We start from the raw sequence: 27,571 nt of genomic DNA on the forward strand, positions 1-27,571 counted from the left end.
ATTCATACGAAACGTTGGGGAGGCAGGTCTGCAGAGACAGAGCAGACAGCAGCTTCTCGGCACCTGCCTCCCGGGGAGGGGCAGGGTTTCTTTTAAGGGGGGTGGAGGTGTCCAAGTGGCTTGGGATGAACTGTACGATGGGAATCTTCTCAACAAAGCTGTGTGGCCAAAAGAGAAGTGCAGTAGGGACCCCACAGATAAGACAAAAACATTATCCCTAAAAGTTTACGGTGAATTTATTTATGGAAGTTTAAATATGTACAGAAAAGTGCCTGGCACAGTGAGTCCTCAGAGTGAACCCATCATTCCGGTACACCGGAGGGCCCTCCCCCTGGTCCTTGTCACTCACCACCCTCCCCACCCCTGGAGGACTCACCCCTCAGAGTGCTTTGCGCCGTTTGGTACAAGGTGGCTACATCTGGCCTTTTCAGCTCACGCTGTCTTTGGGTGACTTCAGTAGCTGAGGTCTTCTGGGGTGGAGCTCATGCTAGGACATACCACAGGCCAGGTCCTTCCTGCTGGGGATGGGGTGAGGCTGGGCTCACGTTGGGGCCGCCTGAGCCTCAACCGTGTCTCTGGTTGGGTGTGCACCACGGGTGGGGTTGCTGGCTCAGGGCATGGGTGTCCGGTGCTGAGGAGGTGTGGCTGGTGCCACACGGCTGCACAGACCGGGCTTAGCCAGCGTTTCCCTTCACCTGGTTTGTGCACGGCAGCTGACCAGTCCCCAAAGGCCATTCAAGCACAGCAGGGTCTGACCTAGGCCCGGCCGGACCCGCCCTGTAGACTGCCCCTGCACTATCCCTAACAATGGCATTGCCAAGTGGATCTTTTCCCATGGGAAGAGGAAGCCAGCTTCTCCTCTGCGGTGGCAACACTGACTGCTCTAAACTTGCCTTGCCTTGGCCTGCTGTGCCGCAAAGCTGGGATTTAGACTTCGGCCTGTCTGGCCCAGTGCCCAGTCCTCACTTAGAGGTTGTGGAGTTCTGAGATGGCTGTGTGATCCATCTGGGAATTGGGGGGGGGGGGGGTGCGACCCTCAGACCTCACTGCCCACCCTGGCCAGACGCCAGTGGGTGGGAACGTGACGAGGCGGGTGCCTTGCCTTGCCCAGTTCTGGGGTCACTGGGTGGAACATGCTGCTGGGTTCCTCTGGGGCGTGGCTCATGGTGTTGGGTGGGGGCAGATTGGGCTGGTTACACTGGGTTCCTTCGTAGGGCTGCCCTGTGCCATTGGGTGAGCTGCACACAAGCCTAGGGAGCTGCATTGAAAAGGCCTAGACAAATGTTTCTGCAATTTGCATGTGTAACCTCAGAGCCTCTCCGGCCTGGGCAGAGCTCTCAGGGGCCTAGGCTTGGGCTTTGCCAGCAACCCTGGCCTCAGCCACACGTTCTCAGGACCCATGTGGAAGATGTGGAGGGTACTGGAGGCCAGGCTGGTACCTGCCAGGAACAAAAGACCCTGAGCACTGCCCTTACCACACCTAGGGTGGGAGCTGCTTATTCCTCCGTGATCAGTTGTGGGATGGCTGGCCCCACCCCTCCATGCCCACTGCCCTCAGGGTCCTAGAGCTAAATGCCCTCTGACCCCTGCCCTTCTCAGGGCTAGGGCTTCTGTCTGGGACCCTGGGAGTGTTCTGGAAGTACATGGCAATGAATATGGAACACACTCAAACCCGCTGCCTCCTACCCTCCAGAATGGTGGGTTACGTCTTAGTGTTTTAAGTTTAAAAACAAAGTGTTTATCATATTCTTTGAGTATCTGCCAGCACCACCTGGGGCAGCTGCAGTTGGGGCTTCCTGGACACCCCCACACCGTGTCCCTGCCTGACCGGCCCTGTTGTGGGGTGCTGGGCACTCCTTACACTCACTTCCTGTGTCCCCAGCCACATTGACACCCTGGGGGGTACTGCCGTGTCCTGTGAACCTGGCTCAGCGGAACCTCAGGTCCTTCCTGTGAGATTTGAGGTCCGGTCCCCACGCCAGTTGTCCTGGGGGTGCAGTGTAGGAGGTGGGCTGACAGGAGGCGAGAGTGGCCACCCTCTGTGTCCTGGGACGTTGGGGCGATAGGTCCCTGCCTGCCATCAGTGACTCCTAGAAACACGTCTGTTCTAAGAGGTGCTGCCTTCCTCTCTCGCAGTCAGTGGGAGCTGGCCCTGCCCAGGCTCCTTTTTTCCAGCCAGGTCAGGCAGCACTAGGGTGGGCCAGGGCCAATAAGGAGAGGTGCAGGGAGGTTGGCCCAGCTCCGGGGTTGTCTGGACCAGGCTGAAGTGCTGACTGGATCCCAGCCTCTCTGCTTCCTGCCTGTCCGTAGGTCAGGGGGAACCAAGTGGCTGGTGTACCTACTCACTCTGGGGACTTCTATCCTGGCCAGGGGCCACTGCAACCCAGAAAGCAGGCCTGGGCCCGGGTGGCTCCTGCTCAGGCCACTGTGTTCTCCTCCACAGGATCTTCACTGAGCAGCGAGTCGTCCCCTGTGTCCTCTCCAGCCACCAACCACAGCTCTCCCGCTAGCACGCCCAAGCGCGTGCCCATGGGCCCTATCATCGTCCCCCCTGGGGGCCACAGCGTCCCCAGCACGCCCCCCGTGGTGACCATCGCCCCGACCAAAACTGTCAATGGCGTCTGGAGAAGCGAGACCCGGCAGGTGAGTGGCCCAAGCTGGAAAACGGGGACAGGTGCAGGTACCCTGTGTTCCCAGAGAGAGGGCTAAATTTGGACACCTGTTGGTGGTTCTGGAGCTTGTGAGTTTAAGGCACAAACGCTCCCCCCATCTTGAGCTGCTGTCTCTGCTGCATGGTGGGGGAGACAAGCGCTCATCTCAAGGAGTGTGGGGATCAAGTGCATTAGTCCACATAGTCTGCTCTGCTGCTGTGTCAACTCCCAGCTGGGGTCGTGGTTTCTTCTTCCTTTCTTGAGGCCAGAAGTTGGAGATCGAGGTGTGGGCAGGGTTGGTTTCTCCAGAGGCCCCTGCCTTTCGCTTGCAGCTGGCCCTTCTTCCCCTGTTCTCGTGTGGTCCCCTCTATGTGTGCCTGTGTCTTGATTCCCCTCTTCTTACAAGACGCCAGTCACGTTGGGTCAGGGTCCCTGTCTAAAGACCGTCCCTAGGATGATCACAGTCCAGGGTCCCGGGAGGCAGGGCTTCAACACGAGATTGGGGGCAGGAGCACGCCATACACTGGCAGGTGCCCCAGTGTGCACACTTCAAACACTCGGGTAAACAGCAGCCATCACTGCTGTTACCTGTCGACTGAAATAGGAACAGTGCCAGCCCACAAGCCGTCAGAACAGGAAATCTGGTGGTTTTTGCGTTTCTGTCTTTAAAGTTCTCTCAGAGGAGGCCCTTCCCCAGGCTTGGGGCTTCCCTGTGTCTGCCAGCCCCTCTGGCTGACTCGTCACCTGCCTGCTGGAGGCGCGGGTGGCCCTGGGAACTGCTCCCGGCCCTCCCCGCCAGCAGAATCCCTCCTGCATACCCAGGACTGGCAGGCTCATTAAGAATGTCCTCAGCTGTGCTCCTTTTCTGGGTTTTTCTGCCACACTCCCGGAGGGAGGACAGCACCACTTGGAAATCCTAATTAAACCACAAAGGCAGCAGTGGGCAGAGGAAAATGTGTCCCCCTCGCCCCTCCCAGGGGCACATGGGTGCTGGGCACCCGTCATTGTCAGGGCCATGCCCTGGGCAGGCCCGGATCCAGGGTGAAGACCCCCAGGATCCCTAGGAATAGCTTTGGGCAGCCTTGCGTTTGCCATCCTCTCTGGCTAAGGCAACAGATCCCCCCAGAGTGTCCCCTTGCTGAAGCCTCTTCAACCCCCAGAGGCCTCTCGTGCCCTTGCTCATTCCTGGATACAGTTTATAGATGGGTAGAGAGATAGGGAAGGACCCAATGGTGGAGTCCAGCAAGAGGGGGCTCAGAGCAGCCTGAAGCAGCCCTGGTCCTGGTTTGGAGGAGGCCAAGGGCAGCATCACTGGGCTTCCTTACCCCAGAGGCCCCCTAGGATCAGCCTTGACCCCAGAGACCCTGAGTGACCTGATTGAGCTGCAGCCTCCCTGACCCCCTGCCTCACCCAGCAGGCCCAACAGGAGTGGGCTGGCTCTTATTGAGCCCTGAGTGTGTCAGAAAGGTCACTCCTGTCCCTAGGACCCTGGCACCAGCTACTGCCTAGACACCCCCCCACACACACTCCTCTTGCAGATGCTACCTTCATGGGGTTCTGTGCACCTTTACATGCAAACCCTTGTCTCTGAGCTTCTTGGCCTCCTAAGAGGGTCCTGACCACCTCAGAGGCTTTTAGTGACCGGAGGGAGGGGTGCGTGCATCTGTGTGTGTGTGTGAGATAGATCTGCTCCTATACTTTACAGCCACCATGCCTGATGGAACACAGATGCTACTAGGGAGGGCAGTGGTGAAGAGCACCATGTTGGCAGGTGACTTGGGGCTCAGCAGTTCGGGCAGAGGCCTGGGGATACAGAAAGGAGGACCTCTCCCAGTCTGGGGCCTCTTCTTGGGGGTCACCAATGTCTCTCAGGTAGTTGGAGCTGCGAAAGGAGAGACGCAGTGAGAAATGGTCTGTTGTAGAGCTCACACAGCGTGTCCCGTCTGCCTGCGGAAACCTCTCTCATCACCAGCGGGTGATGCATCCCCCTCCCACCTTTTCTTTCACAGCTGCAGATGCGCCCACAGCTCCGCTCAGAAATAAAAAGCTACCCAGCAGATGCGCCCTGCAGCACGTCTGTCTGCCGGGATGGCAGAGGGACCCTGCCCACGGCTGCTGGGTGCCTCAGGGTGGCCACCAAGCCTCCTGGCCTTGCTCCCCTCTGTCCTCCTGCCTGGGTGGCCTTGTGTGTTGCTCTGGGCCCTGCTGACCTAGTTCTCCGATGTCTGGGTGACGTTGGCCTGGCTGGCTCCAGCCAGATGGGAGCTGTAGCCGTGTGGTCTGGCTCACTGAGCCCCCTGCCTGCTGGCCACTCCCCCAGCCTCCCTAACTCCTTGTTTGTCCTCAGCCAAGCCAGGAAGGTGCCATCTGGCTCAGGTGCCTGTGACCAGGGCTTTGTCCATGGCCAAGGAGAGAAGGCGCTTAGGGGGCCGAGGACAGTGTGCTGGGCAAGGTCCCCACGGCCTGCGGCCTGGGGAGGTCATGCTGTACTGTTCGATTCGGCAGAGGCAGGTGGCAGGCAGCAGGTCTAGTGGCAGGTGCTATCCCCGGGTCAAGCTTTATCCTCCAGGGTCTCTGGCCACCCAGAGCGTGGGTGGTATTCAAGCCCCTTGGCTGTCATCTTCCTTCCAGGCAGGAGGAAAACTCGCTACCAGCATTGGGCTTGGTGTTCATCAGGGCCCCCCGATGTTAAGGACTAAGGGCCACTCCGTCCTATTCAGCCTGGCTTTGTGCCAAGGGAGGGATGTGAAGGAAAACCCTGAAGCCTAGACAGGACCCTGCTAGTGTAGGCGGGTCATGCAAGGGGGACTATGATGGGGCGAGCCAGGTGGTGCCCCACCGTGCCTGAGACCTTGGCCTTAACAAGGTGCTCACTTCCCACTGCACCATGGGCTGGGGTTGCAGTCAGCTCACAAGGCTGACGGGGCACTAAGGTGCCGGGCACTTCTGGGGCTGGTCCAGGATCTCCAGGACCAGACAGAAGCCCGTCGCCTGAGGCAGGTGGAAACCACCCCACTGGTGACAAAGCCTCTGGAGGACCCCGTGGCCAGGTGGCTCCCAGTTCCACGCAGGGCCTCAGTGCCTGTGAGTGCGTCCCATCCCCAGACTGCTGCTCTGGAGGGGCAAGTCAGAGGCCATGAACCCACTGGGACCCCACTGAGAGTGAGGGCTGGGGAAGGAGCACAGGGAGAGAGAGCAGCTGTTGCCGGTGATTAAACATTCCAGTCAGCACCCTCTCCTTCCGTTAATTACTGCTGACTGTCTTCTGGAGGGCAGGAGGGCACGTGTTAGGGAAATGCGCCTGACAGGGCCACCCGCACCTTCTCTGAACTGCCGGGTCACCGTCTGCCTTATGAAGATGGGTGGGCGCCAAGAAGGGCACAGTGACCAGCCCCCTCACCACCCGCATGGGGAGGTGACAAGCTGGGGGCTGCCCCAGCCTGGCCTCTTCACAGGAAGTCATGTCACTGACAAGAATAGGCAGGACATCTGGTTTCCCCAGGTGGATCCTCCATGCACTAGGCGTGGGACATCCCTCTGTGTGGCTGGGCTGTCACAACCCCCTTGGGCTCGGCAGGGACCATGGTCAGTAGGGTGGGCCCCTCCCTGGTTCCAGCCAGGTCTGCTGTCTAGGAGGCAGGGGCCTGTGGCCGCCCCCTGCCCCAAATGTGTACAGAGAGAGGTGCCACAGATAGGTCTATCTAGTCAAGGCCCAGCAGCTGCCTGCTGTGACAATGTGACAGATGTCAGGGCCATCCTAGGAGTTAGGCAAGGTCTGACCAGCATGCCCGACCCCAGGACAGCACCAGGCCTGTGGCCCTTGCCTTCTGTGTGCTCCAGCAGCCTGGACAGTGGGTGGTGCAGCTCATGTCTCAGAGGCAACACGGGGCTCACTTCTTAGGGTGTTGGAAGCCGATGGCATCTGCGTCCACATGCTGGAGTGACCCTGTGGGACACTCTGTGCTGTGTCCTGTCACCTAGACATAGTGCACATCTTGTGCCCGAGGGGGTTAGCCCAGGCCCCTCTGCTGGAGCCATGGACTTCTTACCTTCTGTCCCCTGCCTTTGCCAATGCAGTTTGCATTTTAGGTAGAAAAGTTTACAGGACAGATGTTTTTAGAGCATGAACTGAAGACTTTCTTTTTTTTTTTTTTTTATTGTTGGAGATTCATTGAGGGTACAATAAGCCAGGTTACACTGATTGCAATTGTTAGGTAAAGTCCCTCTTGCAATCATGTCTTGCCCCCATAAAGTGTGACACACACCAAGGCCCCACCCACCTCCCTCCTTCCCTCTTTCTGTTCTCCCCCCATAACCATAATTGTCATTAATTGTCCTCATTTCAAAATTGAGTACATAGGATTCATGCTTCTCCATTCTTGTGATGCTTTACTAAGAATAATGTCTTCCACTTCCATCCAGGTTAATACGAAGGATGTAAAGGCTCCATTTTTTTTAATGGCTGAATAGTATTCCATGGTATACAGATACCACAGCTTGTTAATCCATTCCTGGGTTGGTGGGCATTTAGGCTGTTTCCACATTTTGGCGATTGTAAATTGAGCTGCAATAAACAGTCTAGTACAAGTGTCCTTATGATAAAAGGATTTCTTTCCTTCTGGGTAGATGCCCAGTAATGGGATTGCAGGATCAAATGGGAGGTCTAGCTTGAGTGCTTTGAGGTTTCTCCATACTTCCTTCCAGAAAGGTTGTACTAGTTTGCAGTCCCACCAGCAGTGTAAAAGTTGAACTGGAGACTTTCCCAGGAGTGGGGAGGAAGACCTGGCTCCGCACAGGTGGACGGTGGCCTACTGACCACCTGTTGCTGGCCATCTGACCCGGTGCTGTCTCCCATCAGGATGCCAGCTCGAGGGGCAGCAGCAGTGGCCGGGAGCGCCTCATCATGGAGCCCCCACTGCCCCAGGAGAAGACAGGGGCCCCAGCCATCCCTTCCCATTTGCTCAGCACCCCCTACCCCTTCGGCATCTCCCCCGGCTCTGTTGTGCAGGATTCCCGCTTCCCGCCGCTCAAGTGAGTCTGAAGGTGGGCCCAGTGGGGGCTCGGGTGTGGGGCAGAACTGGGTGCGCACCAGCTGATTGCTGTCCTCTGTGGCTGCGCTGGCCCTGTCTGTGCCGGCCGTCCCCTCTCACACTGAGGTAGTTGGTTTCCTAGTCCTGCTCTATCCCTCCCAGTTCTGGGGGGGTCACACCTGGTGAGGACAGTGAGGGGCCTGGCAGGCCTGAGGGGCAGCAGCTGCCCAGGGCCCCATCCCCGGAGGGAGAGCGTCCTTCCTTGGGAGGCAGTGGCAGCTCACCTGTCTGCTCCCTCCTCACCATCACCCTCCAGCCTCCAACGGCCTGTGCACCACATCGTGCCCCCCAGCACGGTGACCGAGGACTACCTGAGAAGCTTCCGTCCCTACCACACCACTGAGGACCTCCGCATGTCCTCCCTGCCTCCCCTCGGCCTGGACCCAGCCACTGCCGCCGCCTACTACCACCCCAGCTACCTGGCCCCGCACCCTTTCCCCCACCCGGCCTTCAGGTGAGGCAGCTCCTGCCCCCCTCCTGTCACACACTAACCCATTCCTGGCAAAACGGAACTTGGTGGAGAAGATGTTCCTCATGACCTGGGGGCCATGCTCCCAAGGGAGAATCTGGAGAAGTCCCTAAAATCATCCCCAAGTTCAGCCCTGATGGCTCCTTGGGGTTTCCTCTTGGTGGACATCCCCTTGCTGTCTGAGCCTTTTTTGTCACTGCAGCACTCCAGCAGCGAGTTGCTGTTAACAGGGTGGGTCTTACAGTAAAAGTTGCTCTGCTGGGTAGCAGGGACCCCAGCGGCAGGCTTGACACATCCTGCTTCTGCATGAATCTCCCCACATCCCAGCCTGAAGGGCTTCCAGTTGTTAATGTGGACTGTCCCTCAGGCCAGTCTGTGTCAGTCTGCCTGAGCTGAGGAAGGTGGCAGGTGGGCCTTGGAGGTCTGTCAGCACCTTGTAGCCTCAGACAGTGAAGGGCTATGGGGCTGGCAGTGGGCGAGGCCCTTACCTGCAGCCTGTTCAGTGTGCCTGCGCAGGGGTCCCCGGCCATGGCACACCTGTGGACAGCTAGGTGTGAGTTTGGCACTCACTGGTCCCCATCTCTTGGCACAGGATGGATGACTCCTACTGCCTGTCTGCCCTGAGGTCTCCGTTCTACCCCATCCCCACCCCTGGTTCCCTGCCCCCGCTGCACCCGTCGGCGATGCACCTGCACCTGTCTGGGGTGCGCTACCCCCCAGAGCTCTCCCACTCATCCCTGGCAGCACTGCACTCCGAGCGCATGTCCAGCCTCAGCGCGGAAAGGTGAGCAGGGCCTGGGCTGGGGGTAGGCAGGGAGGCCCTCTATCCCTCCTGTCCTAGGACAGTGGCCAGGGAGAGCAGCAGCTGAAACCTGGCTCAGCTGTTGTGTGTGTGTGGCAGGGCAGGCTCCTTGGCTGTGCCCGTCCCCAGTTTCTTCACCTGCCAAATGGGATGGTTGCGCCTCACACTCTCACAGAGCAGCTGTCCTGGCGGCCCTCTGCTCCTGCCGGGGCACTGGGTTCTCAAAGCTGAGGGTTGTGGTGGGGCTCAGGGATCTTGTGCAGCTGGACTTTGAGCAGCTGCCCACATTGTGAGGGGGGGCATCTTTGACGGGTCCCCTCCCTGCTCCTGATTCTCCTTGCCTGCCACAGGCTGCAGATGGACGAGGAGCTGAGACGTGAGCGGGAGGCTGACCGTGAGCGGGAGAAGGAGCGCGAGCGGGAGAAGGAGCGGGAGCGGGAGAAGGAACTGGAGCGTGAGCGGGAGAAGGAGCGGGAACGGGAGCTGGAGCGCCAGCGGGAGCAGCGGGCCCGGGAGAAGGAGCTGCTGGCCACCAAGGCGCTGGAGCCTGTCTTCCTGCCAGTGGCCGAGCTGCACGGGCTGCGGGGCCACGCCACTGAGGAGCGGGGCAAGCCCTCGGAGCAACTGACCCCCACCCGAGCAGGTACTGGGCCAGGGGGGCAGGCAGAGGTCTCAGCCCTGCGCTGTCCTACCCATGGGTCACCTGGGTTCAGATGTTCCTTCCGTGACTAGTGTTGGCCGCAGCTGACATTGCTGAACATGGGGTTGGGAGGAGACACCCTGGCACAGGATACGGAAACGGTGCATGTAGACAACCCCAGGAACATGAAGAAGTGTGCCGGAAAGTACCGGGAAGAAATGAGTTTGAGTGCCTCCGTTAACATTGTCACTCAATTTTGTTATGTTGTTGTTGTCTACCTTTTAACAACGGCTGTGTTTGAAACAGGCTTGCACATGTCCTGAAAATCTCAGTCTGCTCTTAGAGCCAGTGTGAGCTGCTCTAGCACCCCACTGGCTGGTTGACAGTGCCTGAGCCATGCCAGCGGCCACAGCATTCCCCCGGGGACAGGCATGCTTCCTGAGAGCATCCCCAGACCCCTCCTGCCTGTCTTGGTTTTGGCTGTGGGAAGCACCCTTTCCAAGGGTGGCTGCTTCTGGGGGCAGTTGGAGCAAGCTGGCCTGGGCCCCCTGAGACCCTGCTGTGACATGTCTCCCACAGAGAAGCTGAAGGATGCCAGCCTGCAGGCCCCCAAGCCCGCGCAGCACCCCTTACATCCTGTGCCCACCCCGCACCACGCCGTGCCTGGCCTCGTCTCCAACCATGGCATCTTCTCCCTGCCGGGCAGCAGCGCAGCCACAGCCCTACTGATCCAGCGCACCAACGAGGAGGAGAAGTGGCTGGCGCGGCAGAGGCGGCTGCGGCAGGAGAAGGAGGATCGCCAGTCTCAGGTGTCCGAGTTCCGCCAGCAGGTGCTGGAGCAGCACCTGGACATAGGCCGACCCCCGGCGCCGGCAGAGGTGGAGCACAGGCCTGACAGTGCCAGGTAGGTGGCGCCATGGAGGTGGGAGGGGTGTGTTCCCAGCCAGGATGTAGTGAGCACCACTGTTTGCCCAAGACCCTTTGTCATTGGTCTCTTTCCTTCATTTAATCTTCACGGTGTGGCCCCTGTCTTGCCAGTGAGGAAGCTGAGACCCCGAGGAGAGTCAGGTGCTGACAGGTGCCAGAGCCATAAGTAAGGGGATCAACCAAGGTCATGTCCAGAGTCAGGGCACTATACCCAGAAGGCCATTCATGGCCCCTGAAGAGGGTGAGGTTGATTTAACTGGTAATAATGCCTATTCTTAACATCATTCTCTGGTTTTGAACTTGGACTTTTTTTAATGAGAAGAGAACTGCCTTTAATTATTTAAGTAAAACATTAGCTTTATTGCTTTGGGTATAAAAGATGGACTCAGCTTGGCGCCTGTGGCTCAAGCAGTTAAGGCGCCAACCACATACACCTGAGCTGGCGGGTTCGAATCCAGCCCAGGCCCACCAAACAACAATGACGACTGCAACCAAAAAATAGCCGAGCATTGTGGTGGGCGCCTATAGTCCCAGCTACTTGGGAGGTGGAGGTAGGAGAATCGTTTGAGCCCAGGAGTTGAAGGTTGCTGTAAGCTGTGATGCCACGGCACTCCACCCAGGGCGACAGCTTGAGGCTCTGTCTCAAAAAAAAAAAAAAAAAGATGGACCCATTTTCTGGCCCCAGGAAAGTTCCCTCGGAGTTTTCCCATCCAAAATCTCTGCAGAGCTCAGTCTGAAGGGTCAAGCTGAGACCCTCATAAGAGCTGGTGGAGGCAGAGGCTTTCAGCCAGGCCTCCGAATGCCATTTTAGGCCCATCTTAGACCCAGGGACATGGCTCCTGTTCTCTGGGCCTCAGTTTCCTCAGCTGTGCACCCAGGTTTCTGTCTTCCCAGCCTTGAGTGCTGTAGTGGTGTGCAGAGATAAGGAGGCCCTCGGGTGCCTGGGACACAGGTGCCCTGCAGTTTTAGTCTGCGTCCTCCCTTCTCTCTCTTCCCTTGTTGAGTGGAATAGTGAGGGCATCAGCTCAGCAGGTGTGAGGGGAGGGGACTGCATCCCTTGACTGGGTCTCCCATGGCTCTCACTGCCTAGCATGGCCAGAGCAGGTTCCCCTCTGCTGCTGACTCTCCCTTTACCAGATGTCCCAAAGGCTCAAACTCACCAGCCAGTGAGCTGCCTCTGCCCCTGACCTGCTTTATGCCCAGAAGTCGGAGAGGGCAGCCAGCTCACATCTGGTACCACTCGATAAAATCGGGGTACGCCCACTCAAAGGCACCCTTCTCTGTGCTCCCCAGGACGGGTGCCAGGGCCTCATCCTCTCACATGCTCACACTTCCAGCTGGGGCAGCCTCCACCCTAAGAGGCCTGCGCTGTGGAGGATAACAGGCCCCAGTCCCGCCTGGCCTTAGCAGATCCCATGGTGGCTGGCTGCACTTGGGGGCTTACAGCATCGTGAACTTGATGTCCTGACAGGGCCTTTGTGCTCCCAGCGAGAAAACCATTCAGTGCTTGGCTGTGGTGCATGAAATATTTATTCTGTCAGCAAGTTTTATTCCTTTGCTGTTTACTTAAGGACACACAGCTTCTTGTCTAGCAGAAGGTCCCCAGCATTAGACACCCTCTGGGGTCCCTGCCCAGGTCCTTGAAGACACTGTGGGCATAGCTATTGCTCTGGGGCCTCAGCCTCGGGCCAGGTGGGATTACTGCAGTTCTGGGCAGACGCTGGAAGAAGCTCATGCCCCACTGCCTATGTGCCTGCCTGTAAGGACAGCAAGGAGAAAGGACAGGGTCCTCCCCTTACTTGTCATTCTGGAGGAGGGTGCTGGGAGCAGATGACAGCCCAGCACAAGTGGGCTTCCCCCCATGGGAACCAGAATGAGGGCCTGTTCTTATGGGATTTGTGCAAGCCAGAGGAGAGCAAGTCTGGCCCAGCCTGAGAGGCCTCCACCCTCCTCTGCCTTGCAGCCTACAGTCCTCCTCTGAGGGCAGGTGTGCAAGCACCTGTCTCAGTCATTTGGAGAGGAAATGGAGGGACGTGAAGATTGGGGTCCTGGGGTGGAGTGCCAGCCAGCTCTCCCTGTGGTCCCAGCCACCTGAGGAGCATGTGGCCTGGGGAGCACATGGAGGCTACAGCTCTCTTTTCCAAGGACTGATGGTCTCTTCTGCTCATCTTTAGGCCTGGACCAAACCGTCATGAGCCAAGCAGCCGAGACCCCCCACAGCACTTTGGTGGACCACCACCCCTGATCTCGCCTAAGCCCCAGCACCACACCGTGCCCACAGCCCTGTGGAACCCAGTGTCTCTGATGGATAACAGCCTAGAGACCCGGCGGGCTGAGAGCCACCCTCTGCACAGCCACCCAGCTGCCTTTGAGCCCAGCCGCCAGGCAGCTGTGCCACTGGTGAAGGTGGAGCGGGTCTATTGCTCAGAGAAGGCAGAGGAGGGGCCCCGGAAGCGTGAGGCCACACCCCTGGACAAGTACCAGCCACCACCCCCAAGGGAAGCAGGGAGCCTAGAGCACCAGGCCTTCCCCCCTGGGCCTGGACCCTTCCTCACTGAGCTCGAAAAGTCCACCCAGACTATCCTAGGCCAGCAGCGGGGTCCCCTCCCGCAGGTGGCACCCTTTGGGGAGCTCAGTGGGCCCGTGAAGCCTGGCTCACCCTACCGGCCCCCAGCGCCACGCGGCCCCGACCCCACCTATATCTACGACGAGTTCCTGCAGCAACGGCGGAGGCTGGTCAGCAAGTTGGACCTGGAAGAGCGCAGGCGGAGAGAGGCCCAGGAGAAAGGTATGACCTCCCTGGAGGAGGAACTTGGCGGGTGGGGGAGCCTGGTGCCAACAGCCTGCCCACACAGTCCCCTGGCCTCCACGACACCTCTACTAGGGAGACAGACCCTGAGACTGCTGCCTGTCCTGCCCTGATACAGATTGTCCCATAAAGCCCAATCAAAGCTTATCTGTAGAGATGGTCCTGTAGACATGTGTGACTAATAAATGATTAACAGAGGCTAATAAGACAGTTTTAAATATTAATAGTGAAGCATAACAGAGTATATAGGCCAGTGACAGGGTGGGCCTGGGCCCTGTGGGCTCGCAGGCAGGCAGGCTGGCTCCAGGCCCTGCCCCAGGCCAGGGCAGGAAGTTGGGCATTTTTGCTCCTGTCTCTGCTGGGTGTGGGAGGGGCTTCCGTTAGAGGCAGTAAGCAGACCAGGGGTAGGGGCTGACGGCTGCAGCAGACCCAGTAAAGGGCTCCAGACCAGCTTTTCTCTGATTGGAAACTCAGGTCCAGTCCAGTGCTGAACTCCACCTCCTCAATCAGAGGCTGAGTCCAGGCAGTCTTCCCATGGTCTAGACTAGATTTAGGGCCATCTGGGGTTTTTTCCTAAACTCACCTTCTGAAGAAGACACGCCAGTGCCCCTTTTCCAGGGCCAGTGCTATTCTCTGTGCTTTTGAGAGGATGAACCTGTGTGTGCTTGTTCCCTCCCAGCTGCTGAACCCAGATGGCCACAGCGGGAAGGAATGTGTGTCTACAAACAGCTTTGTGCTGCCATGGACACACCCCCAGGCCTATATGGTCCTTGCTAGGGGTCAGTGTTCCAAGGACTGCCCAGCCATGTGGGGGCCACTGGAGCTGTGGATCCCAGGGAAACCTGGTACCTACTGGCCCTGAAAAGCCCTAGGGCCACAGTTCAGGCAGGTTTTCGCCTGGCTGGTGCATAGTCACACACATGCCCCCGAGTGCACACCCACCTCACAGTCCAAGGCTCCATTCCTGGCTGAGTGCACCTATTCTGCCATCAGGGTACTACTACGATCTGGATGACTCTTATGATGAGAGCGACGAGGAGGAGGTCAGGGCCCACCTGCGTTGCGTGGCTGAGCAGCCACCCCTTAAACTGGACACATCCTCTGAGGTACTGGGCTCTCCCAGCTGCTGTGGCATGCTCTGGGCTGGGATCTTGGTCCCCACCTCAGTGCCTGCCTCTTGGCTTCCTTTTCCCTGGCCATCCTGCCTTTGCTAGGTCCTGCAGAGGTCCTGGCATGGTCTGACACCCCACCTCCAACTCCTCTATGGGCCAGCACCGTCAGCCGTGGTAGTCTACGGATTAAGGACCCTAGGAGAGGGACCCCGGGACAGTGAAAACATACCACTGTCAGTGGCTTCAAACTCATTTGTTTTCTTTCCCAATCTAGAAGCTAGAGTTTTTGCAACTTTTTGGCTTGACCACCCAACAGCAGAAGGAGGAATTGGTGGCCCAGAAGCGGAGGAAGCGGCGGCGGATGCTGAGAGAGAGAAGCCCCTCACCTCCAGTGGTGCAGAGCAAGCGGCAGACACCGTCACCAAGACTGGCGCTGTCCACCCGCTACAGCCCAGATGAGATGAACAACAGCCCTAACTTCGAAGAGAAGAAGAAGTTCCTGACCATCTTCAACCTGACCCATATCAGTGCTGAGAAGAGGAGAGGTATGGCTTCACCTGGGCTCACTAGGGTGGCCGCGGGCTTTTCATTCAGAAGCAAGTGGGGTCCATGGCCTTCAGGCAGGATGTGGGAACGCTCCATCCTGAGGCAGCGTCTCTGCCTTCTCACACCTACCCTGGTGGCTCTGATGTGGCACGTTCAACCTGCTCGCAACAGCCCATTTGCTCTTGTATCCTGGTGGACACAGACTCGAGAGCTTTCTTCCTGTGTGTACAGCCTGTCTATAGATGACTACCCCCGTCTCTCATCCACCTTCTAGTGCCCAAGGGGCATGTCTGAGCAAATGCTTTGGCAGTCCCTCCTGGAAGTGAGGGGAGGTGCTGGGGACCCCGGGTCTCATGGTGTAGGCTTTTCCTCTTGCTGGACCACTGATGTGGTCTACTGGACTTTGTGTTCTGATGGCAGGAGGGCTGGAAAAGTGTATATGGGCATGGCCTGTAGCCAAGGTAGCACAGCACAGGCTGAATGGATGTCCTCCCTGAAAGAAGCTTCTAGGTAGATCAGTCTGGCCATCCACGTCCCTCTAGACCCTTTGGGCTAGACACACACAGCAAGAGAAGCTGTGCGACGGCTGCACTTCCTCGGATTTCTGCTTCCGTCCACCCATCATACACCATTGTGGTGCCAAGACATGGACATTACCGGCTGTGCCCTTCTCGTGCCTTCTGGGTCCCTCAAACTCCTGGCCAACTCCCTGAGAGAGGCAGAGGAAAGGTCCTCTAGTTACTTCAGTGTGTTTCTTCATTGGACCATAGCAGTTTATTTTCCTGTTTTAACCAGTAGGTTGGAGGTTTTGCTTTCTCTTTTGAATGTTGGTAACATGTTGGTTACCAGCACAAATCCCAGAAACATGCAGTTTTGTATACAAAAGCATCTTTTTGCATGGCCAGATTTCTAGAGGAAGCCCTAGATAGGCACCATAGCTGCCGAAGTTTCATGAAGGCGGCCTCGGAAACAGGATCACTCCACAGGACATCTTGAGATCTTCGGCCTTTCCAGACGTGACACCACTCGTGGGATTGCACCTGAGCACCTGGAGTGGGGGGGAGAGAAGGTGCTGTGTTCAGAGGCCAGGCGGGGGCCTGTGGGGTTTCCTGTGTCTTACGTAAGACGCTATCCTGCGAAGTCACCACAGAAGAGCCTGGGTGCCCAGCACTGCACAGAGCTGTGATCACTGCACGGTCAGCTGCTTTGGAATACGCCTGGAACATCACATAGCAATGCCAAGAGGAATCTGGGCATGCTCATCCTGTCCTGTGGCGCTTAGTTTTGGTTTTTCTTGGTTTAAAATGCTTGCACCTGCCTCTCAGAACTAGGCTAGAATCCCACTATCCTTCTCAAAAATGATACAACTGCCTCGTTAATCTCAGGCTGCTTTTCTCACAGACAAAGAGAAACTTGTTGAAATGCTCCGTGCCATGAAGCAGAAGGCACTGTCAGCAGCAATGGCAGACTCCTTGACAAACTCTCCGAGGGACAGTCCTGCCGTCTCCTTGAGCGGTAAGGGAAGGACAACCCTGCCCACCACGCCAGGGACCACCCATGGGCTGCCTGGGGTCAGAGGCCACCGCTCAAGGTGTTCATCATGGTGAATCTGACCTCCTGGAGACCTTTCTGTCCCTCCCATGCAAGTGTACAGTTCCCACAGAGTGGGGACAGTTCTCAGGACAGAGTGTAAGAGTCAGGAGGCAGGTTCAGAGTTGAGGTGAGAGTCCCAGCTTCTGTAGAGCTCTGAGAGGTGGTCAGTACGGTCATAGCCATCATCTCTCTATGGTGGCCCCAGTCCAGTGCTGTCCCGGGAAGGACCTGCTCCGGCCTCACAACATGCAGCCTTGTCCGTCACCAGCCTGCCTGCTGGCCCTGCTGTGGCCTCCTCTCCCTGCGCCTGTCTTACTCTGCCATGCAGACCTTGCCAGCAGCTGCTTTCATACCTCTGCTCTTTCTACGTCTCTGCCAGCACCGCTCTGCCCCACAAGAGGAAGCAGGGCATCTTCACGGCCCGTCTCTGCCCCCAGTACTCACACGTGCTCTTTCTTGCCCAGTGGGACTGAAGCAACTTGCTTCTTCAGACTCTTTCTCCTCGGGTGCTTTCTTGGGGCACCTTTCAAGGATGGACTTGCTGCTGAACATGCCAGTGTCTTCAGACCATAGCCGTGTGCACAAGGGTTAAATGTCCCAGGTCTTTATTAAACGTACGCTCTAGAGACCAGGGTCCATGTGCTAAACACTCAGCCCGTTAACTTGCGGCTTTTAACATTTTCTTTCGCTTTCTGTCTCTAAAAGAACCAGCCACACAGCCAGCCTCTCCGGATACAGATAAGCCTGTTGCTACTTCCTTGTCTGATGTCCCAAAGGCCGTGGAGTCTGGGAAACTGGAACAGCTCCGGCCCCAGGAGCCAGTCCCTGCCAGTGGTGAGAAGGCCAGGCTGAGTGAGGCCCCCGGGGGCAAGAAGAGCCTGAGCATGCTTCATCACGTCCGGGGCACTGCACCCAAGGACATTCCTGTGCCGTTGTCCCACAGCGTCAACGGGAAGAGCAAACCGTGGGAGCCCTTCATGGCGGAAGAGTTTGCACATCAGTTCCACGAGTCGGTGTTGCAGTCCACCCAGAAGGCCCTACAGAAGCATAAAGGTAATGAGGCTGCCCGTCCCCACTCAGCTCCCATGCCACTAAAGCAGCTGGCTAATGGTCCTGAGCGCCAGCAGCTGCGCAGCCAAGGCCATGGGCTCAGCATACTGAGTTGCGTGCACAGGGCTGGTGCCTCTGAAACCTCAGTGCCCATGACCCAAGGATCTCGTCAGGTGCAGGTCTGGGGTGGGGCCGAGACTCCATTCCCAGGAGGCTCCTGGTGACCCTGACCTGGACCATACTCCCAACATGTGTAGCAAGTGGCACAGAGTTTATGTAAAGTCCAAAAGTAGTGTCCTCCTCTGTGCCTTCTTCAGCAGGAAGGCTTCCCGGAGTCTCCCACAGGCCTACCAGACATTCCTGTGGTCCTCTGAGCAGGCACAGTGGGTGTCCACTGCACCAGGCCTGGCAGCGCTCAGTTACACAACTGTTGTTGCCGTAGCTCCACAGCTGAGTCTTCAGAAATTCAGAGAATGGGGGGCTCACTGCATTTTATCTCTATGATTAGAGAAGAATCCTCAACAACTGAGTAGCTACTGAGGATGAATTACATAAACATTTATGAACGCCAATAGCTAGAAGGAAAATAATTTAGTTGTTATGCCAAAACCATGTTTGTTTTGTTTTGTTTTTTTGAGACAGTCTCAAGCTATCGCCCTGGGTAGAGTCTTGTGGTGTCACAGCTCACAGCAACCTCAAACTCTTGGGCTCAAGCGATTCTCTTGCCTCAGCCTCCCAAGTAGGTGGGACTACAGGTGCCTGCCACAATGCCCGGCTACTTTTTGTTGTTGCTGTTGTCATTGTTTTAGCTGGGCTGGGTTCGACACTGCCACCCTCAGTGTATGTGACTGGCGCCCTACCCACTGAGCTAGGGGCGCCACCCAAAAAACCATGTTTAAGTGTTTATATTTTATTTTAGTAGAGACAGAGTCTCACTTTATAGCCCTCGGTAGAGTGCCGTGGCCTCACACAGCTCACAGCAACCTCCAACTCCTGGGCTTAGGCAATTCTCTTGCCTCAGCCTCCCGAGTAGCTGGGACTACAGGCGCCCGCCACAACGCCCGGCTATTTTTTGGTTACAGTTTGGCCAGGGCCAGGTTTGAACCCGCCACCCTCGGTATATGGGGCCGGCGCCTTACCGACTGAGAACAGGCGCCGCCCAAGTGTTTATATTTTATTACAAGCTATAAAAGCTGACTAGATAAAAAGCGTTTTTAGGAACATCCGTCCCTTCACAGGGTAAATACTATGGACAGGTACAGTGATCCCTGAGCAGCAAAGGGGAGAACACAGGACACTGGTTTTCACAGTGATTGATAAAGACTCCCCCAAAATCAAGAGGAGTGCTTTATTGGATTTTTGTCATGTATTTATTTGAAAAATCAGATTTTTCAAGACAGTTTTGACTAGATGCAAATGGCTCCTGAAGATGGAGATTCCCTTTCACAGTGGTAGCTGTCGGCGATGTTACAGTCAGCCTTATCTGTATGTTCTAATTCCATAAAACTCCAAAGAACAGAGCCTGAGTTTGCCCTGTGCAAACAACATTGAGTCCACATAAATGAAATTGTGTGTTAGTCTACAGCACACAGGTGTGGAGGTTATGTGCAAATACTATGCCATTTAACAGACTTGAGTGTCTTTGGGTTTTAGTATCCTGGAGGGTCCTAGAACTAATACAGCAAGCAAGGGACAGCTGTACTATAGGGTGCTTCTAGGCGCCTCCAAGAGCCCTCCCAGTCCTTTCCAGATGCACTTTACACAGTCTTTTCTATGGCCTTAGGACATATGTTTCCTGCCTTGTTTTATTCCTACTCTTTCCTATTACGTTAGACTGTCTCTTCACGATTTTAAAGTTACCCTGCCAGTTTGAGCCAAACCAGTCCATTAACTAAGCCAGCCCTGGGGGCTGCTGTGCCCTGACACAGCAAAGACTCCGCTTAAACATTAATAAACAGGTCGTAGCAAAGCTGACTCCTGGCAGAGGGCAGAATCCCAGCTATGTATTTCAGGGGAAGAGGGAGCTGGTATTGGCTGAGGGCCAACTATAGACCAGGCTCAGAGATAAACTGTGCCCCAACCCTCACGTACTAGGATGTGTGGGAGCTCAGGCTGGCGGATCCCTCCTCTCCACACTTCACCCTCTTGTCTGCCTAAAGACCAGAGATCATGGGGACGCAACACCAACGGGCGGGCAGAGCTCACTGCAAACCACACCCCGTGTCCGTACCCTACACACTGTGACATGTCCCCTGTCCTCTCCTCACCAGGGAGCGTGGCTGTGCTGTCCGCAGAGCAGAACCACAAGGTTGACACATCCGTCCATTACAACATTCCTGAGCTGCAGTCCTCCAGCTGTGTCTCTCTACCCCAGCACAATGGGCAGCAGGAGCCCCCCACAACAAGGAAGGGGTCCCCCACCCAGGAGATGGACCAGGACTCAGAAGACGACGATGAGGATGATGACGGAGAAGAGGATGAAGAAGCCCCCCGGCGCAAGTGGCAAGGGATTGAGGCAGTTTTCGAAGCCTACCACGAACATATAGAAGGTACAAGGGGGGTGGGGGGGCCCCATGGGCCCGTGGAGAGGAAGCTGACGCGTGTAGGCCTCGGCCAGCCTTGGTTTCCTTGGCCCCAGAACTTACACACTTCCTGGGGCACACGAGACACAAAACACCAGAGGATGGGAGGTCCCCAGGCTGGGGCCGTTCTCACTGGGGAAAGTACCAGGACGCCAGCTGTGTGTGCAGTCTGTCACTTCAAGTTACAGCCCAAACACAGGCCCTGCTCTCTGGGCTGCAGTCCTGACACAGGCCCTATGTGTAGCTGGAGCCCAACCCCCCGCACCCCAGAGACAGCTCCATGCCTGATGTGCCGGTCAGTTTGCAGCTTCCTTTACACCAGAGTTCACCTCTGGATGGGCGCTTGGCCAGATAAGACAAGGTCTTAGTAAAGGTTTCCTCAAAAGGCTTGCCTCCCCTGGAAGAGCCCAGCAAGTTCTCCTTGCCAAGCAGGGCACTGGGTGAACTCAGGCACACAGCCCCCATGTCAGGGAGTGGGGTCTCCAGGCACTCTGGAGTTGGGTGCTGTGTGTACAGCATGCTACCCCATGCCTTGGATTCTCCAGAAGGTTCCAGAGGCCCCTCTGCAGCACAGCAGAGGTATGCAGGCACTGTGGTTGGTTACCTTATCACAGAAGAGTTTCCAGCCCGGCTTGCTGGCTCAACCAATAGACTCAGCACTGGGGCAGGATTGCTTGAGCCTCAGGAGTTTGAAGCTACAGTGAGGTATGACCCTACCACTGAATTCAAGTCTTTATTATGTATTAAATGTCATATTAAATATGAAGATTTGATGTCATTTCAAATAACCATGAAATGTTCAAATGGCATTTTTTATTTTTAGACAGTTTCACTCTACCCAGAGCGCCAAGGCATTGTCATAGCTCACAGCAACTCTGGGCTCAAGTGATCCTCTTGCCTCAGCCTCCAAGTAGGTGGGACTACAGTACCCACAACGCCCAGCTAGTTCTAGAGACAGGTTCTCACTCTTGCTCAAGCTGGTCTCAAACTCCTGAGCTCAAGCAATCTGCCACTTCAGCCTCTCAGAGTGCTGGGATTACAGGCATGAGTCACTTTAAACCACAGAACCATCACCACCCACAAAATAGATGGCCAGAACCAGAGTCTAGGAGCCTATGCTCTGCTTCCTTCCCTCCCTCACATGGAATCCTGACCTGCACAGCACCCTCCTACACATGGAAGGAAATACAGCAGAACCTCCAGAGTTGACCTCCCTCCACTGAGCCCAGGAGTTTTGTTTTTTGTGAGACAAAGTCTCACTATGTTGTCCTTGGTAAAGTGCGGTGGCTTCACAGCTCACAGCAACCTCCAGCTCTTGGGCTTAAGTGATTCTCTTGCCTCAGCCTCCCAAGTAGCTGGGACTACAGGCACCCATCACAACGCCCAGCTGTTTTTTTTTTTTGTTGTTGTTGTTGTTGCAGTTGTCATTGTTGTTTAGCTGGCCTGGGTTGGAATCCCCAGCCTCGGTGTATGTGGTTGGTACCCTAACCACCGAGCTACATGCGCCAAGTTGAGCCCAGGTGTTTGAGGCTGCTCTAAGCTATGGCGATGCCGCAGCACTACCCAGGTCAATTGAGTGAGACTGTGTCTCAAAAAAAAAAAAAAATCTAGCCTCTATAAATTTCATTCTCTGAAACTCTTCAAAGTAGGGGTTTATTTTTGAAGGCCTTTTTTTTTTTTTTATTTTTGAGACAGAGTGTTAGTCAAACACAGTGGCTGAGACTATAGGTGCTTGCCCAACACACCACTACTTTTAGAGACAGGGTCTCACACTGGCTCTGGCTGGTCTCAAACTCCTGAGCCCAGGCAGTCCACCTGCCTCAGCCTCTCAGAGTGCTAGGATTACAGGCATGAGCTACCTCCTGCACTCAGTCCAAAGTCATTCTTATTAAAACGAGGTCTGGTATCTTTTGGTGACAGTAGAGGTTGTATTGTACTAATTATATCTGTTTTCAGTTTCTAAGCTTTCTGAAAGCTGCACAACATTCCTTCCTAATTTATAACTCTTAATCTGCCTTTTGAGTCTTACATTGACATTGGGTTGGGTCTTTAGTGACATTTTATGAATTACTGGTGTAATTCAAAGTAGTGAGAGTCTTGTTTGCAGGAGGGGCCCTGCTGGGCCAGGAAGATAGTGTGCAAATAGGGACCCTCACTGCTGCTTACCTTTTCAGAGCAAAATCTGGAGCGGCAGGTGTTGCAGACACAGTGCAGACGGCTGGAGGCCCGACACTACAGCCTCAGCCTCACGGCTGAGCAGCTCTCCCTCAGCGTGGCGGTGAGTCCTTTTTTTTTGAGTCAGAGTCTCAGTATGTTGCCCTCAGTAGAGTGCCGTTACGTCAGAGCAACCTCAAACTCTTGGCTTAAGCCATGAGCCTCCTGGTAGCTGGGACTATAGGTACCCTCCACAATGCCCTGGCTGTTTTTTTGATGGCATTGTTGTTTAGCAGGGCCTGGCTAAACAACAGTCCAGTGCATGTGGTTGGCACCCTAACCACTTAGCTACAGGCACCGAGCCAGGAGAGGCATGTCTTGAAATACATGAGAGGTTAGGAAAAGTACTACCAAGTTTGTGTTCAAAAGCACCCCTATAGACAAATCTGCTCTTAAGCAATCACAACTTACAGTCTCAAGGGGAAAATCGGGGTTGAGGGAAGTATTTTTAACCTGCAGAATATCAGTCCTAGGAGAGCAGAGCTGCTCCTTACGTGTCCTGGAGAATTACTTGTTGAGATTTGTCAAGGAGGGCAGAAGATGATCATATTGGAAAAGGAAAGGCAGCCAGTCCCCCAACTGTACCAGTCCCAGAGGCAGAGATGGTCTCAGAGCACTCCCAAAGTTTTTACATCTGTGAGGTCCAAGATTAGGAAGAACCAGTTCAAATCGTCCCCAAAGGCCACTCTCAGAACACGGGAAGAGGATATTTTCAAAGTGGAAGATTTGCCTTTCCACAAGGTGTCCAGTTCTCTCAGCACACACTGCATTGCAGACAAGATGAGTTTTAACGGGAATTTCCCTTTCTCCCCAGGAGTTGAGGAGTCAGAAACAGAAGATCGTCTCGGAACGGGAGCGGCTCCAGGCGGAACTGGACCACTTACGGAAGTGCCTTGCCTTGCCTGCAATGCATTGGCCTAGGGGCTACTTTAAGGGATATCCCAGGTGACGGTTTCCCTTGCACTAGGCTGAACCTATAGTATAGAAATATTATCTATTTTATTACCTTGAATATTTAATATTTTTCACTGGGAGGTTTGAAGCTTAAAAACTAAGAATGTGCCATGCATGAAGCAAAGGGTTCCAGGCTCCAGAAAAGAAGAACGGACTCACCTTGACTCCCCTGTGGTGGTCAGCAAGCAACCAGCGTAGGATGCCCATGGTTTTTCTTTCTAAAGGTGGTTTTACTCCTTCCCCCACGTCATTACTTTTTAATCTGAAAGTGAAAGCTCCATCACCAACACTAAAACATTATCAGTTACACCCCCACCCCACCCCATGCACAAGATCGGGTCAGACTGGTCCTTTTCTGTCTCTTGAGCTGCCATGTCATTGTGCCCAACAGTGGAGTTGGCTGTGGCTGCAGTGATGGGGTGGGGTCCATTCCTCCCCAGGAATGAGACTGTGCTTCTGCTGAAAAGGTTGAGTGCATTGTAAATAAAAGGGCTTATTTGCTTGTTACTTTTCTGCAAAATTTTCTTCAAAGCCACAGGTTCTAGGAGCACACAAAGCAACAACCCAAAGGCTTTTCCCTTAAATGAGTCCACAAGGTCCCTTTTTCCTACTCCGTGGGGGAGAATGTACAGAGCTCTGTGTATACAACATTCACACCCACCAGAGTGTTACTGTGGTGGGTGGTGTTTTCATACAAACATAAATTTTGAGAGAAAAGTCAAAGGTGCTTCAGCCTTGTACTGTGTATATATATTAAAAAAAAAAGTTTTGTATGTTTTTATTACTTTAATTATTGTTATAAAAAGCCTGCCATTTTTAATATGTGGTTTGGGGGATTTTTGTTTGTTTTTTCCTGTTTGGGGGTTGTGTTTGTTCTGTTTTTGTTTTTCTGGGCAAAAAAACAAACAAACTTGCTTTTAGTGTTTGTACTGCTGCTGGTCAGGACATTAAAATATTGAAGTGTTTTTAAAAATTAAAGAAGAAGAAAAGTAAAAAAGAGCTTACCATTGGCGCCTATGCGATCACTTCATTTCTAATTTCAGCTGCACCAGAAACTGCTGTAGAAAGCCATGGGTGACTGCTTCCCTCCCCTGCCCCCGCTCCAGCCCGTCCCCACATTTGACACACTAATAGCAGACAACCCGTTGGCTATTAAGGAGGGGATGGTCTGTGGTGGGCACAAAATACAACCTGTGCGTGGCAATCACATGCACACTAAAATACCTCGCAGGAAGTAACGACTCTGAGCAGGTGCAGAGTAGGGACTTCAGAAGAGCCCAACGTAGGGTCAGCGGTGTCTGAGCTGAACTCCTTTTCCTACTTCCTGTGACAAGCGTGGGAATGGCCAGAACCTGGACTCACCACACGAAGGTGAAGCAATGGGCAGGGCTGTCCTTGTCCCAGCCGCTGTTCATTCAGGCAGTGTTTAGATCAAGAAGGCATTTTGCCCAAACGGGGCCTCACAGAGGCCAGCGCAGCCCATTGCTCACTGGTCTGATTTGGGGGTGGGTGGCAGGCCTGGCCTCGGCAGGGTGGATGACCTACGTAGGGGCTGCTCATTGCTGAGACCAGTGGCTGAGCCCTCAGCCTTCACTGTGCAGAACAGCTTGCTGGCAGCTGGCATTGTGTTGCTTTATCAGCCCCCACACAGTTTGCTTTGTATGTCTGCCAAGAATCTTCCAGTTATTAGCAAACTCAGACAAATGTGCCGCTAGTATTATCAGCAGTCAACAAGCACCTTCCTCGCGGCAGAAGCGACTGGAGAGCTCAGCGGCCTGCACTGCAGCCCTCCTCTGAGAGGCAGTAAGAGGGTGTGTTCCACAGGTGTTCCAAGGGAGCGATGCAGCCAACCATCAGGCACAACCTGACTTTCTCTGCTTAAAATCCGCTTGCAGTTTCTAGTCTGAAAGCTTAAGAGTCACATCTCAGTCGGTCACTCCCAGGCCACCTCCCACAACATCCAACATCACAGAAGAGGTCTGGATGCTTTTGCTAATAAGCTTTGGTCATGGCCTTCGCTAAGTAAAAGGAAAAAGATCCAATAACAGTGGAAAAGAAAAGCACAGCCCGTCCCTTGCCATCCAAGGGACTTTCCCTTGGTTCAGTTTTTTGGTATGGGGTGAGTTCATGGCATGTGGGACAAACAACTTGTTACTACAGAGAGGGTGGCCCAGAGTGGGGGCTTGTCCCTGAGCCAGCAATAACTTTCTCCCCTTCTGGGTGGAGATCACACCTTTACCCTGCCCTTGAGCTTCTCGACCACTCTGCCTGTAGAGATCTCTGAATATTCACATGCCCAAGAAATAATGACAATCAGAATACAAGTTCTTACAGAAACTAGTAAGGCAGTGTGAACAAGAAAAAGGTAAGAAAAAAATCTCTCAAACAGAAATGCACCAAGGCGTAGTACTCAGCAATGGTTTTCCCATCCAACAATTAGTTTTATATCATCTGAAAACACTTATTTTCCTACAATTCTGAAAAGACACCATAGCATCTAAATCTGTTTTCACACAGTTGGGCTTCACAAAAATTAGATACATGCCGTCTGAGCATTCTGTTCAGCTTTCACGGGTTTGAAAGCAAGTCGAGGGGCACGTCAGCTGTGTGTCAGGGTTTGTGTGAAGTCCTTGGTCCGCTCAACTAGGAGTCTTCCTGTGCTACCCGGAAAGCACAGCTGCCATCTGTCCTCTGCAGAGGAATTCACTACCCTTTCAAGGGATACTCCCAACACTATATCTGGTTCCACATTTAATCAGATCTTTGAAACACGTTTTTCTTTGTCTCATACGATCAGAGCCAAAATGATGTGATAAAATATGCTCCAAATATTTTTATGTCTCCAAACACAGTGACCAAGGTAGGATTTAACATCTCAGTCTACTTTTATAGGAATCAAAACACCCGACTGACATCAACATTCTAATAGATTGTTCCCTAAGGACATTCAGAGCATTGTATGTAAAAGCAGCCCACACCTTCAGTAGCACAGAATTATAACACAAAAAATCGTAAGCCTGTGGCAGAATGGTATTTTCCTGAAATAGCTCAGAATACTGCCAAATCTCAGTAAAGCTGAACTGTAAACCCCTTTCCCTCTGAGCTGCACATTAATTAAACTGTAGGAAATGTCAGGGATCGCCACAAGGTGGAGATGGCCAGCACAAGCCTGTTGGTTACTCTTTCCAGTGTCTTAGCTACTTGGCAGCATTCTCTATACTCTCCAGTATCCGAGCTGTTGACGTTCTTACTACTTGCAGTAGCCTGTCCCAACTTTTTGATCCAATGCTTAACTTAAGAAAACTCCTTAACTCTGCCTTGACCTGAGGAAGACCATGCTAATTGGTTGTTTTGCTGTGTGTACCATGTGCTTAATCGCTAGAAGAGTAACCCATACACGGGTGGAGGGAGGAACACCGGTGCCTCGGTCACTGGGGGCAGTCTAGATGCTGTGAAATTAAACCTGTTCTAAGTGTACTTGTTTGAATTAATTGTATTGTATTATTATTTGTTGAATGTAGTAATTAGGTATTTATGAATATATTGCTGTAATTTCTGACAACATCCAAAAAATAAAATCTTCCTAAATCATGTTAAGAGGAAAATCGTTTTTACATTATAATGCGGTCCAAAAAGAAACGATCAACCACCACAGTTCCACAGGTGAAACACGAAGGCAGACTTAACTGCACCACAGCTAATGAGATCAGGCACACAGGACTTTTGACCCTCCACAATAAAAAGCAGTTTCTTTTATTATATATATATATATATATATATTTTTTTTTTTTTTTTTTTTGCAGTTTTTGGCCAGGGCTGGGTTTGAACCCGCCACCTCTGGCATATGGGGCCAGCGCCCTATTCCTTTGAGCCACAGGTGCCACCCTAAAAAGCAGTTTCATTGTAAAAGATCTCCAGATGAAATCTGGAGGATTCTGAGTAAGGTAAGCTGAAAAGACAAGTCCTGTCCTTGAAACTAGCCCTCTGAACAGCATCTTTAACTATGGAGACCGTCTTCCATCTGAATCCTCTGGGTCTGGCCCTCTTTGTCCAGGGATAGCTGACACCTGCTTGACAGCATCACCGGGAGTGGGGCTGGAGCAACAGGCTGACCACACTCGAGCGCAGGGCT

General features: G+C 54.2%; 1 protein-coding gene across 11 annotated transcripts in view; it reads left to right on the forward strand.

The window, feature by feature from the left end:
• GSE1 (Gse1 coiled-coil protein) overlaps nt 1-27,028 on the forward strand; it is a 409,018-nt gene extending 381,990 nt beyond the window's left edge. For 10 of the 11 annotated variants that reach the window (XM_053553790.1, XM_053553780.1, XM_053553828.1 and 7 more), the window contains 14 exons: nt 2,444-2,643; nt 7,510-7,682; nt 7,998-8,195; nt 8,803-8,994; nt 9,363-9,655; nt 10,232-10,556; nt 12,754-13,367; nt 14,382-14,494; nt 14,775-15,045; nt 16,448-16,561; nt 17,345-17,692; nt 19,960-20,238; nt 22,446-22,549; nt 23,300-27,028. In XM_053553790.1, the coding sequence (XP_053409765.1) occupies nt 2,444-2,643; nt 7,510-7,682; nt 7,998-8,195; nt 8,803-8,994; nt 9,363-9,655; nt 10,232-10,556; nt 12,754-13,367; nt 14,382-14,494; nt 14,775-15,045; nt 16,448-16,561; nt 17,345-17,692; nt 19,960-20,238; nt 22,446-22,549; nt 23,300-23,434 (3,359 nt within the window). In that variant the 3' untranslated portion in view covers nt 23,435-27,028. The remainder of the gene's footprint in view (nt 1-2,443; nt 2,644-7,509; nt 7,683-7,997; nt 8,196-8,802; nt 8,995-9,362; nt 9,656-10,231; nt 10,557-12,753; nt 13,368-14,381; nt 14,495-14,774; nt 15,046-16,447; nt 16,562-17,344; nt 17,693-19,959; nt 20,239-22,445; nt 22,550-23,299) is intronic. The other variant, XM_053553788.1, reaches the window with a different exon arrangement.
• The last annotated feature ends 543 nt before the right edge of the window (nt 27,029-27,571 follow it).

The sequence above is a fragment of the Nycticebus coucang genome, chromosome 2, assembly GCF_027406575.1.
Source record: "Nycticebus coucang isolate mNycCou1 chromosome 2, mNycCou1.pri, whole genome shotgun sequence".
Lineage (NCBI taxonomy): Eukaryota > Metazoa > Chordata > Mammalia > Primates > Lorisidae > Nycticebus > Nycticebus coucang.